The sequence below is a fragment of the Myotis lucifugus genome, unplaced genomic scaffold (genome assembly GCF_000147115.1).
Source record: "Myotis lucifugus unplaced genomic scaffold, Myoluc2.0 scaffold_648, whole genome shotgun sequence".
NCBI lineage: Eukaryota > Metazoa > Chordata > Mammalia > Chiroptera > Vespertilionidae > Myotis > Myotis lucifugus.
In genome coordinates this window covers 221,896-235,043 of record NW_005871696.1, presented here as the reverse complement: position 1 = coordinate 235,043, position 13,148 = coordinate 221,896, and the positions used below count along the sequence as shown (strand labels likewise).

General features: G+C 56.6%; 1 protein-coding gene across 1 annotated transcript in view; it reads right to left on the bottom strand.

The window, feature by feature from the left end:
- DRC7 (dynein regulatory complex subunit 7) overlaps positions 1 to 13,148 on the bottom strand; it is a gene marked incomplete at its 3' end in the record, with an annotated part of 20,234 nt that continues 7,086 nt past the window's right edge. The window contains 12 exon segments of the mRNA XM_014447387.2: positions 1 to 141; positions 981 to 1,175; positions 2,046 to 2,156; positions 2,243 to 2,353; positions 3,177 to 3,392; positions 4,868 to 5,088; positions 6,281 to 6,409; positions 6,588 to 6,716; positions 8,113 to 8,185; positions 10,718 to 10,846; positions 12,855 to 13,055; positions 13,058 to 13,075. Coding sequence (XP_014302873.2) covers positions 1 to 141; positions 981 to 1,175; positions 2,046 to 2,156; positions 2,243 to 2,353; positions 3,177 to 3,392; positions 4,868 to 5,088; positions 6,281 to 6,409; positions 6,588 to 6,716; positions 8,113 to 8,185; positions 10,718 to 10,846; positions 12,855 to 13,055; positions 13,058 to 13,075 — 1,674 coding nt within the window.

Sequence of the window (13,148 nt, the reverse complement as noted above, 5' to 3'; positions counted from 1 at the left end):
CCGATTGAGCCGCTGTTCCAAGATACGGATGCGGAACATGGCCTGAGAGCAGTAACTCAGGTACAAGTCTTCGTCCTCGGTGGTCAAGGTCACCTGGTTCTCCTGGTACCACTGCTGTTTCTTCTGCAGCTCCTGGGTCTCCTGTGGGCACAGGCATGGAGAGGAGAGCGCAGGAGGGGTGATGCAGGCTGACCCGCACCCAGGTCTTAGGCTGAGACCCCCGGTCACCAGAGAACCCAGGGAGGGTTGACTCCGCAATCACCATCCACAGACGTCAGAGGAGCAGAGGCGGGGCCAGAAAATGCCTTGAGTGGGGAGCCCCTGGGGTTTTGGTTAGAAGGATATCAAGTCCATGGGGTCAGAGCAGGGTTCAAGACTGAGACAGCCGTGTGGGTCTGGGAAAAGCTACCTTTTCAGAGCTTCCAATTTTCTGTCTGTCAAATGAGGGCCATTCTACACACTCACCACCACCACACAGAGCTCTTTGTGAAGATTAAATGAGATAATGCATAGGAACTGCACGGTATATTTCCAACCAATAGAAATGCATCAAGGACTAGAAGTTGTTACAATGTACCATCCTTCCATCCATCCATCCAACCACCCATCCATTCATTCATTTACAAAGCCCTCCATCTACCCATGCATCCATCCTCCTGTTCATCCACCACCCATCCATTCACCCACTACTCACCCATCCAACCACCCATCCATTCATTCATTTACTCATCCCTCCATCTACCCATGCATCCATCCTCCTATTCATCCACCACCCATCCATCCATCCATCCATCCATCCATCCATCCCTTCATCCACCCTTCCACCCAATGAACAAGAGTAAGGGAGGACAAGTTGGTCATCTGGAAACTCCCAGCAATTGGTCCCTCCCACGTCTGTGACGTGGGGGGCAAAGAGCCCTGTGCCCCTTTTCAAGATGAGGATGCCAAGGTCCTCTCCTCTACCCGGGCCCTGGCCGTACCTGCTCGAAACGGGCCTGGATAAGGTTGGCCTTGTCGATGAGCCGCTGCTTGAAGTCCATGAGGCACTCGTCCTTGAGGCGAATGGCCTGCCAGCGCGTCAGCTTCTCTCCTGGCGGCAGCTGTGCCAGGAACGGGGCCAAGTAGTCCAGCTGGGCCTCCACCTGCCGCAAGTGCTCCTCGTGCATCACGCGCTCCTGTGGGGGGGAGGGGGAAGGTGGAGAGTCAGCTGGACCAGCAGGGGCTGCAGAGACCTCCCAGCCAGCTCTGCATCAACATGTGACCACACAAAGCCAGTCCTCAAACCCAGAGCCCAGTGCTTGGTGCCTCTTGTGCCTGTGGTGATTAGTAGCAGCCAACTCTCTATCGTCCTTGAATTTATGTCTCTCTACCTGAGCCTCAGCACACGCCTAACGCTCAGTCGATGCTCGCTCAGTAAATGGTGAGAAATGGTTGTTATTCATGATGTTGAATCAAAAACTACCAGTAACGCTCTCCCTCTTCCCCTTTCACCCTGGAGCCTTCTGTCTCGTGTTGGTAGACAAGGGCTGGAGATGTGGGGGCCGGTGCCCATCCCTGGGAGTCTGAGATCTGGCCATCTGATGCCCTGTCCTGCTTCTCCAACCTCCAACTGTTTTTAGAAATCTCTCCTTGGTTGGTGAAGGAGATGTAGAAGCTGGCCTCGAACCCAGGCTGGGCCGTGCAACCTGAGGGGGTAACCTGAACGCCCCGTGCGGCAGGGGACGGAGAACTCAGGCCCGTGGCCAGGTCTGGAGCTCGAGGGGAGCCCCAGGCGGAGGTGGGCACACACTCCTCATTCCTCCCGCCTGCAGAAGAGGCCTTGGGTTGGCCTCAGCCCCTGGAGGTGGGGGAGCCCTGGCCTGGGTCCTGAGTGCTCTTTGGGGTGAAACATAGAAATGGCCGGCTCAGCAGCAAGGATGACCACAATGAGGTCAATGACTTCATCCCCTAGAGAGGGCTTCCCGGCAGAATCCCTAGTCATCCTCATCACCCGGAGGCCCGGGGGGTGCAGAAAAAGTCAGGGCCGGGGAGGGAACGAGGCTCACCATGGCCTCCCGGTACTCCCGGCTCTTCTCGTTGCGCTTCGTGTCGTAGATGGAGATTTTCAGCGTGTGCGCCTCCTCCTCTTCCTCTAGAAGCTTCAGGATCTCCAGCACCTGAGTTGGCAAGTGGGGGAGGGCATGGTGAGGCACCCCCCTACCCCTGCCACCTCCCACCTGCCCACTCTCCCAGGGGACCCTACCTCCAGCTCCGACTCCCAGGCCTGATGTCTGGACAGCTTCTCCTGCTCCTTCAGCTGCATCATGGCCTCGTACTGGTACAGGAGCTTCTTGGTGTGCTCCATGGGCTCCACCTGGAACAGCGGCCACAGTGACAGAGAGGCAGCAACGGCTGGGGTCGCGGACGGACTCTGCAGCCAGACCTCTTGGGTTCAAATCACCCCCTGCCATTTTCTAGCTGTGTGACCTCAAGCAAGTTGCTTAACCTCTCTGGGCTTCAGTTTCCTCATGTATAACAACAAACAAACATGAGCCCGGCTGGTGTGGCTCAGTGGTTGAGCATCGACCTGTGAACCAGGAGGTCATGGTTCAATTCCCAGTCAGGGCACATGCCGGAGTTGCGGACTTGATCCCTGGTAGGGGGCGTGCAGGAGGCAACTGATCAGTGATTCTCAAAATTGATATCTTCTCTCTCTCTCTCCCCGCCCCCTCCCTTCCTCTCTGAAATCAATAAAAAATATAAATATATATATTTTAAAAGGCCCTTAACAAAATGGATGGCAACTCAATTATTTTAAAAAACAAACACAGATAATAACAGCAGAGAAACTAGAGACTCGGAAGAACGAGCCAGGAGAGTGAGGATCTGAACTAGGAGAGCCAGCCCCGGAGGTGAGAGGGTCGGCTCCTCCAGCGTTGGTCTCGGGATCTGGGGGGTGTGCTGCCGGGGCCTGGGGGGTTCGGGAGTGGTCGTGGCCTGCTGGGTTGTCTTTCTCTGGGGAAAGGGTAAGAGTTTCAGAAGAGCTGCAAAGAGAAGGACCCCGGGAGGGGAGCTCTTCATCTTCCCCACTTTCATCTTCCCCAGGGGCAAGAGATGAACTCCCCCGGCCCGGGAACCCTGGCCTTCTCCTCCACCCACCCACCCGCCGCCCTGCCCGCCACGGCCCCCAGGCCCACCTCGTAGCTAAGACACATATCGGGGGTCATGATGATCTTGTTGCCCTTGCTGTCCACCTCGGTGCGCCGCAGGAACTCGCGCCGCGAGGCCGTGATGTGGTCCTCGCGGCAGTGGTAGCGCAGCTGGATGCGCTCCTCCGAGATCAGAAACACGCGCTCCTCCACGTCCTCATCCGCGGGCTTGGCCGGGTTGCGGGAGAAGCGCTCGGTGATTTTCTGCGAGGCCAGCACATGCAGAGGGTGGGTGGCGGGGAAGGGGATTTCTGTGTGTGGCCCCGAGGGCGGGGACACTGGAACCGGGGGTCAGTTAGGGGTTCCTGGGGAGCAGCCCCCCCCCGCCAGACAACGGTTCTGGTGGCCCCGTAGGTTTCAGTGCCAAGCCACTCCAGGCCTGTGTGCTGCCGGATGTCTTCTCTAGCTCCCACCACAGGACTCCGCTTGCTCACCTCCGGAGGTGGGGAGCTCACTACCCCTCCAGGTGGCCGTCTCTATTACTAGACATCCCTTCCTGCTAGAGCAGCGGTTCTCAACCTGTGGGTCGCGACCCCTTTGGCGGTCGAACGACCCTTTCACAGGGGTCGCCTCAGACCATCCTGCATATCAGATATTTACATTACCATTCATCACAGTAGCAACATTGCAGTAATGAAGTAGCAACGAAAATAATTTTATGGTTGGGCCACAACATGAGGAACTGTATTTAAAGGGCCAGAAGGTTGAGAACCACTGTGCTAGAGAGAGGTTTTTTTGTTGGTTGGTTGGTTTTTTTTTTTGGTATGCAGTCATTCAACTCAGTGGTCACAGAATTTGTAATGATATGGAGGGGAAAAAATGCACAACTTAATAGTAAGTGAGTGATACAGGGATTCTACCTACATACACACACACATATCTCAATTAAGTTAGAAAAGACTCTAAAAACCAAACCTAACCTAACCGGTTTGGCTCAGTGGATAGAGCGTCGGCCTGCAGACTGAAAGGTCCCGGGTTCGATTCTGGTCAAGGGCATGTACCTTGGTTGCTGGCACATCCCCAGTAGGGGGTGTGTAGGAGGCAGCTGATCGATGTGTCTCTCTCAGATGTTTCTAACTCTCTATCCCTCTCCCTTCCTCTCTGTAAAAATCAATAATATATATATATATATATATATATATATATATATGTAAAACCAAACCTATATTATGTAATAATATCTGAGAGATGCCATTCTGAGATATTTTTTACTTTTTTTCCCTTTATATTTTTTCTCTATGTTTATATATTTCCATATATTTATATTTTCCCAGATATTCTAAATGTTTAGTCTGAGTGTGCACTTCTTTTTTTTTTTAAATATATTTTATTGATTTTTTACAGGGAAGAAGGGAGAGAGATAGAGAGTTAGAAACATCGATGAGAGAGAAACATCGATCAGCCGCCTCCTGCACATCTCCCACCAGGGATGTGCCCGCAACCCAAGTACATGCCCTTGACCGGAATCGAACCTGGGACCCTTCAGTCCGCAGGCCGACGCTCCATCCACTGAGCCAAACCGGTTTCGGCGGCACTTCTTATAAGAGTAAGGAAATGACACCCCCCTGGCCTCGTGGCTGAGGGCACAAATGGGGAACGTCCCTCTGGAGTCGGGGCTGACCCCATCCCGGGGTCACCCGCCTGTCCGAGCACCCGGTCCCCGCCCAGGAAGCCCTTACCATCATAGGCCGGGGGTTGGACTCTGCGCTGCTCAGCGTGACCTTCTTGACCCTGGACCCGTACGTGACATGGCGGTAGGCGAGGAAGTCGGGCCGCCCTTGGTAGTGCTCGGCCATCGACTTGGGCGTCTCCTCCCGCTTTATCAGGCCGTCCACTCGGGCCTTTTCGTAGAACTCCATGACGCGGTCGTTCTCGGGCTGCATGGACCTGTAGGAGTGCACTGCGGCGGGAGGCGGCGGGGTCAGCACCGGGAGCTCTGGCCACCCCCTGGATACCCCAACCCTGACCTCACGGAGGAGCCTTAGGTCTGGAACTCATGTCCCCCTGTGGGGTATGTAGGCGGTTTCCAGCCCCCTTCTTATTCCAAACAACGCCGTGATGAACATCTGCAGCGCGCATTTGAAAACCATTCTTGCCCATAATTTGCTCGGGACAAATTCTCAGCCGTTGAACGGCTGCGCACAAGGCAGGAATATTTTAAGGCTGGTGTTGGTTACTTTGCCCGACTGCCCTGGGGAAGGGTTGTGCCAGTTTGCTGTCCTGCCAGCAGTGACAGGGGCGACTTCTGCTGCTTTGCACACCTGCTTGCTCCCTGTGGGGCCGGCCATTTCTTCATCTTTGACGATGACATGAGTGCTGTAAGATGGTCCCTTAGTGGGCTAGTTTTATTTACAGTGGGGCCTTGACTTACGAGTTTCATTCGTTCCGTGACGGAGCTCGTAACTCAAATTACTCGTATGTCAAATCAAAAAGTGAACGAGTGAGACACGTGATGCTGGGCTGATGTTGTGGCGTTCACTGTGACGTTCGCTGCGCCAACTAGCGGTGGGGTACCTGAAGCTGGCTCGTAACCCGAATTTTAGCTCGCAACTCAAAGCAAAATATCGGCTGAGAGACGGCTCATATCTCGAAAAACTCATTAGTCGGGAAACTCGTAAGTCAAGGCCCCACTGTATTTTATTTCAACCACCAAGTGAGGCTGACCTTTCTTTGAGAGGGAGGCGGGGGGAGGAGATAGTATATTGACCTTATGTTTTCTCCCTTCCCAGCGTTCATGGTCATGGGCACGGCCTCCACGCCCTCTGCCCACTGCATCGCCCTTGTCGGAGCATTTGCTGGTTTTATTGCTCAGCATCCTGACCCCCCTGTACACGTGGCCCCGCTGTGCGCCGGACCCCAACCACGGAATCAGCATGTGGCCCTGCTCTTGTGTTCCTGCAGGAACATCTGTCACATTTCCTTGCACCTTCTGTGCTCCCCTGACCTCTCACACCTGGTCGGCTGGAGGAGGCCCCTGTCGCTACACAGACACGGGTTCTTCCCGCCACACGCCAGTCGAGTGGGGGCCGCTCTGAGGAGCGAGTAAGGCCCCGCTGGGGGCCCTGGCTGGCCCAGCAATGGGGTCCACTCACCACGCAGAGCCTGGGGATGGCCCGGCTTGAAGTAGTCGATGATCAGGCCCGTGTCCTTGTGTATGTGCCTCAGCTCCAGCATGTCCTCCCGGTTCTGGTACCACTCCTTCATCTCCAGCAACTTGGTGCCTGTGTGGCCGAGTGGTGCTGGCTGCAGCCAGGCCCGCTGCCCGGGCCTCCACACCCCCCTTCCCAGCAGCGCCCGCCCGCACTCACACCGAGAGAGCGTCAGTGATGTGCCAGACGTCCCACAGCACGTCGGGGGACCTGCCCCCCGCCCCACCCCGTGCCCGGCTGCCCCCCTTACACTCCAAGTCCTCGTAGGTGCTGAGGCGGGACATGAGGCCGTTGCTGTTGAGGTACGGGGCCCACTTCTCCAGCTTGGCCCTCTTGTAGTGGATCACCTTCATCCCGTTTGGGCAGCGGGTCTCGAACGCTGTGGACAGGGTGGGCTGGGGTGAGGGACTTCGCCAGATCAGGGGGAGGGGGGCCAACCCCCCTCAGCCCTCAGCCAGCCCCTGTCCACTGAGCTGCCTGCTGAGCTCCTCCCGGCCCCAGGCCTGCTGGGGGGAGGGGGACGGGGGGGCAAGAGAGAGTGGACTCCAGGAGTGGCTCTTGCCCTGGAGTTCTCAGATCTGAACCTGACCAGAGGACCTATGCCCCCCCCCCCCGCCATTCACACACACACACACACACACACACACACACACACACACTGCCAGGCCTTTGCCTGCGCAGATCTCTCTTCGAGAAGCACCATCCCCTCCTGCCCTAACCTGGCTCCTTCTGAAGCATCACAACTAAGCTCAGAGGACACCTCCTCCTGGATCTCCCCACCCACCCCCAGGCCCCCACCCCGGGAGCCGGGTGCTCCCCGCCCTGGTTCTCATGACACGTCTCAGGCCCTTCCCCCCTGTTGGAATAGCCTAGGGCAGTGATGGTGAACCTGTCACCTCTGACACGCGAACTCATTTTTTGGGGTTGATTTTTCTTTGTTAAATGGCATTTAAATATAGAAAATAAATATAAAAAATATGTCTTTGTTTTACTATGGTTGCAAATATCAAAAAATTTCTATATGTGACACGGCACCAGAGTTAAGTTAGGGTTTTTCAAAATGCTGACACGCCGAGCTCAAAAGGTTCGCCATCACTGGCCTAAGGCCTAGTCCCTATGGGTCCAGCCGTGGGCAAACTACGGCCCTCGGGCCGGATCCGGCCCGTTTGAAATGAATAAAACTAAAAAAAAGAGACCGTACCCTTTTATGTAATGATGTTTACTTTGAATTTATATTAGTTCACACAAACACTCCATCCATGCTTTTGTTCCGGCCCTCCGGTCCAGTTTAAGAACCCACTGTGGCCCTAGAGTCAAAAAGTTTGCCCACCCCTGGTAGACACTCCCAGACGGGAACCTCCGTGGCCAGCAGATGTCAGCAGGAGGCACAAGCCACCCTGTCCTGCTGCTTTCCCTGGTCCTGACCTCCCTTCCCCTGTGCCCTCTGGATGCTGTGCACCGCCTCCCCCTGGCAGGGTGGGGCGAGGGAGGGGAATGACTATCCTGGTCCTTGGTCCTCCACTACCCCCCCCCACACACACACACCTTCCCTCATCCAGCGGCGTCAGCTGAGCCCCCTCCTGTACGCCAGGTTGGTGGGCTCTCCACCCCGGCAGAGCTGAGTGTGTGGCAGGAAGGAAGGACAAGGAGGGGGCAGCAGGAAGCAGAAGGGGTGGGAGTGAGGGGCTGAGGGGCCAGGGCAGCCTTGGCTGGCGTCCCCCTGGGTCACTGTTGCCCAGGCCCTGGGGAGGGGGAGCAAACACACACGGACACACCTTCAGGGGAGATCTCGATGGGCTCCACCCAGGAGTGCGGCATGTCGAAGCCCTTATCCTCATCCTCCTTGCCCTGTTGGGAGAGGCGTGGCGGGGTCAGAAGTGATAGGCAGAGCCTCTGCCTTGCCCGCCCCCCGCCCCCCTTGACCAGGGGTCCTCAAACTTTTTAAACAGGGGGCCAGTTCACTGTCCCTCAGACCGTTGGAGGGCCAGACTATAGTTTAAAAAAAAAACTATGAACAAATTAGTCTAAAAAAAAAACTATGAACAAATTCCTATGCACACAGCGGCGGCAAAAACACCCGGCGGGCCGGATAAATGTTTTCAGCGGGCCGCATGTGGCCCGCGGGCTGTAGTTTGAGGACCCCTGCCCTTGATCTTGCCCAAGGTCAAGCCAGGGTGGCGTGTCCGCTCCCCTAGGGGAGCCAGAAGTCAGGGCAGGTCTGACCTGGCCTGGTGTGATCCAAGATAGGGAGGAAGGGGAGCGGCCTTCTCCCGGGGGGCTGGGACCATCCCTGCAGCTCCTGGCTGGGCAGCAGCACCCCTGCCCTGCACGCCCCCCTGCCCTCGGTGGTCAGAGGCACCAACGTGGCCATGGCCCTTGGTCGAGAGGGGCTTGGAGTCAGGTGGACCCAACAGCAGCTCAGGGGTCCCGGGAAAGTCTTAACTGCTCTGAGCCTCCGTTTCCCAGCTGGGGCCTTGGGAGGGTTCAGGGGTAGAAGGTACCTAAAGAGCTGGGGACACTGCCTGGTTGTCCTTATTGGCTGGTTCTTTCTCTCTGAGCCTTGATTTTCCCCAACCGTGCAATCAGGCCTGGCCTAGACAAGTGGTCCTCCAACTAGGGCCGTGGTCGGCAAACCGCAGCTCGCAAGCTACATGCGGCTCTTTGGCCCCTTGAGTGTGGCTCCTCCACAAAATACCACGTGCGGGCGCACACGTACAATGCGATTGAAACTTCGTGGCCCACGCGCAGAAGTCGGTATTTTGTGGAAGAGCCACACTCAAGGGGCCAAAGAGCCGCATGTGGCTCGCGAGTCGCAGTGTGCCGAGTCCAGGTTTGCCGACCACTGACTAGGGGACCACAGAAACCTGAAAAAGATGTTCTCAATTTAAAGCTTTTCACCCACAAACGTGGCTCAGGCCTTTGTCGCCTGCTCATCTCATCGGGCCACCCCTCATGGCCAGCAGGGGGCGCCTGTGCACCGGATTTACTGTCGGGTCCCCAGACTGAGGACACTGAATAGCCCAATACAATTTCCCGGGGTGTCGACACTGCTGTGTCTCGCACGTCACAGCGGAGAACCCAGACTACAGAGCCAAGCTGTCACATCCCAGGTTCACATCCCCGCTCTGTCACTCACTGGCTGTGTAACTCTGGGTAAAGTTACTTCAGCCCTCTGCGGGTAAGTCTTCCTATCTGTAAAAGGGGATGATGGTCACCATGAACGGTAAGGCTAGTACCCACCTCTCCCGGTGGTTGTGGAGATTTAGACAAGTTAGTTCAGGTTCAGCACCGACGGGCACTTCGTAAGGGCCATACGAGAGTTACCTATTGCTATGGTAGGATTGCGTCGCCCAGAATCCATATGAACTCGCCCCCAGGACCTCAGAACGTGACTATATTGGGAGATAGGACCTTTAAAGGGGTAATTAAGGTAAAATGAGGTCATTAGGGTTCGCCCTAATCCAATCTGATTGGTGTGCTTAGAAGAGGAGGGGATTAGGACATAGGACACACAGAGGGAGGACCCCGTGAGGATACGGGGAGATGACAGCCATCCACAAGCCCAGGAGAAGAAACCAACCCTGCTGACACCTTGGTCTTGGACTTCCAGCCTCCAGAACTGTGAGGCAATACATTTCTCTTGTTTAAGCCCCCCAGCCTGTGGTACTTGGTTATGGCCGCTCTAGCCAATGAATGCACCTCTTATTAGTTCCATGACTATAACTGACCCATTGACCCCACGCCTCCACTTGACATACGGAGGATGAAACTGAAGCTTGCAGTGGTCAGAGAGTTCGCCCAAGGTGTCACAGCCAACCCCCAAGGCCTCTGGGCCCCTGACCTCACACACGGGCCTTCCTGCCGATCTGCCCGGAGGACTAGGAGATCAGAGGAGGGATGCTGGCGGCTGGGGGAAGGCCCGAGGTGAGTGACCTTCAGAAGGACTAATAGGACGGACAAGAAAGGCCTAGCAGTGCTTGGGGGAGGTCACAGTGGCTCTGCAGGAAGGCCCAGAAGTGAGGGGCTTCCCGAGCCTGTGAAGGGGGTCTTAGCAGCCTGCTCCAAGGGCATACTCCCTGAACAGGATCATGTGTGTGTGTGGGCGGGGGGTGGGGGGGGGGGCAGGGACAGGACCTGAATGCAAGTCCCAGCCCTCCCCTACCCCATTGGGTCATTGGATCTGTCTGGGCCTCAGTTTGTCCATCTATAAAATGAGGCCATAATCCAGACCCTTGAGGAACTTATAATCAGTCTATCTGGACTGTCCTCTCCCATACGCATGCATGCTAGCGGGACTTTTGTCAGGCCAGCCTGAACCAAGACCAAGTATGAAGCCCCCACCTCCCCCTGCCCCCAGCCCCCAAGGCAGGTGAGACTCACCAGGTTTTCTACGTCATCATCATCAACCAGGTTATCATCATCATCATCCAGGATCGATAGGTGAGGCTTATCGGTCCCCAGAAGCAGGTACTCCCACCTCACAGGGTCTCCCAGGTCAAAGATCAAGTCCTGATGGAGGAGGAGACCAGCTGAGCACACCCCACAGCCTTCACGCCCCCCTCCTTCTCCACAGGGCACAGCAGGGACCCGGGCCCTGGGTCAGAGGGGCACAAAGTGGGCTCCGGCAGCCCCTGTGAGTCCATGGCCCACCCTCCTCATCTCAACAGGGAAACCGAGGCCCCGAGGGGGGCTGGAACCCCCCTTCTGTTGCTCAGTCTCCCACGAAGAAGTCCCACTGTTGGTCTCTGGGATAGGTCTGGATTTGGGGCGACTCTGCATTGCCTGGGGCGTCCCAGGCCGTGTGCAGAGCAAACACAAGCCAGTGAGAGGTTATGGGAGGGGAGATGGCAGGCTTGTAAAAAGCCCTCCTTAGGGTGTCACTCACACCCGGGGGAAGGGAAGCAGGCAGGCACACGTGGCATTGCACAGAGGAGGCAGGTGGGGTTTCTCCTCCGTGGCCGGGCCCCCCACCTCTGTTCATCCCCGTCCACCTGTGCCTAGGCTCACCTGCTGGGTAACTTCCAGCAGGTGGGGAGCACCCCACATCCCAGTCAACCTCCCCAGGGTGGCATGCTGTCCCCAGAATCAGTGTCCCAGAGGGAACTGAGAAGGAAGAAGAGATGGGAGGATGGAGAGATGGGAGGATGTATGTTTGTATGTATATATATACTCGTATGGATGGATGGATGGATGGATGGATAGGAGGATGGATGCATGAGGTAGTGGGGCCACAATATGGCTTCCTTGTCTGCCCTCCCTTTGGGAGTTGAGTGTCTTCCGCTTCCGTAAGTGGCTCTGAGGTTATATACTAGTATATCCTATATAATAAAAGGGTAATATGCAAATTGACCCTAACAGAAGAACGACTGGGAATCACTGGTCACTATGACACACACTGACCACCAGGGGGCAGATGCTCAATGCAGGAGCTTCCCCCTGGTGGTCAGTGTGCTCCCACAGGGAGAGCTCTGCTCAGCCACAAGCCAGGCTGATGGCTGCCAGCACAGTGGTGGTGGTGGGAGCCTCTCCCACCTCCTCAGCAGCACTAAGGATGTCCGACTGCAGCTTAGGCCTGCTCCCTGCTGGCAAGTGGACATCCCCTGAGGGCTCCCGGGCTGCCAGAGGGATGTCTGACTGCCAGCTTAGGCCCAATCCCCCGGGGAGTGGGCCTAAGCTAGCAGGTGGTCATTCCCTGAGGAGTCCCAGACAGCGAGAGAGCACAGGCCGGGCTGAGAGACCCCCCGAGTGCACAAATTTTTGTGCACCGGGGCCTCTAGTCTATATATATAAAAGCCTAAGCAACCGAACGACCGGGTTGATTGGTCACTATGATGCGCACTGATCATCAGGGGGCAGGTGCTCAATGCAGGAGCTGGCCCTTGGTGGTCAGCACACTCCCACAGCAGGAGCACAGCTCAGCTGATCGATGGGCGCCAGACGCTGGGCTCATGGCTGGCGAGCGCTGCTACGGCAGCACAAGTCTCTCCCACTGCCGTAGCGGCGCTGCTGAGCAGCAGCAGGTGCAGCGGGGCTGGGATGAGTGGGAGCGGCTCAGCACCTAGCCTGGGCTTGGGCTCCTCCCCGACCGCCTGCCACTTCGTGCACTACTACATCCCTCGGGCCAAAACCGGCAGTCCGACATCCCCCCGAGGGGTCCTGGATTGAGAGAGGGCGCAGGCCAGGCTGAGGGACCCCACTGGTGCACGAATCCGTGCACCGGGCCTCTAGTATATATATATTTATGGAAATTCTTTGAGCTGTACACTTAGGGTGCGTGTACTTCTCTGCCATGTATGCTGCATTTCAATACAATGTTTTTAAGTCATTCAGACAAACTAATCATCCACATTGTACAGGATACACAGATCGAAAAAGAGACGATCCCAGCAGAAGGGAGTGGGCTCTGGAGACTCCGCTCTGGGGAAAGTCTGCAGCCCTGCAGGCCTGGTGGCCAGCTCTGCCACAGGTCACCCCCCGCCCCCCAACTGCCACACCCACGCAGGCCCCTGCCCAGCACCTTGCAGCAGTTCCAACAGTCCTGCATGTTGACCCAGTAGTTCTTGTGGTTCCACAGGCTCTCGATGCCCAGGAAGTGGTCGTCCTGGGTGCTGTAGCTGCGTGCCGTTAAAGGGTCAATGAAAAAGCTCTCGGGCACCTCGCGCTTCCCCGACAACACCAGCACCCACGAGTGCACCCGCAGGCCGGTACAGGGGGGCGGGGTTTCGCATTCTCCGCCTCCTGGCGCAGACAGGTGGTGACCATGGGGCCACGTGGGGTGAAAGGGGGGCGGTCATCTTCCCCGGGGCTAGGG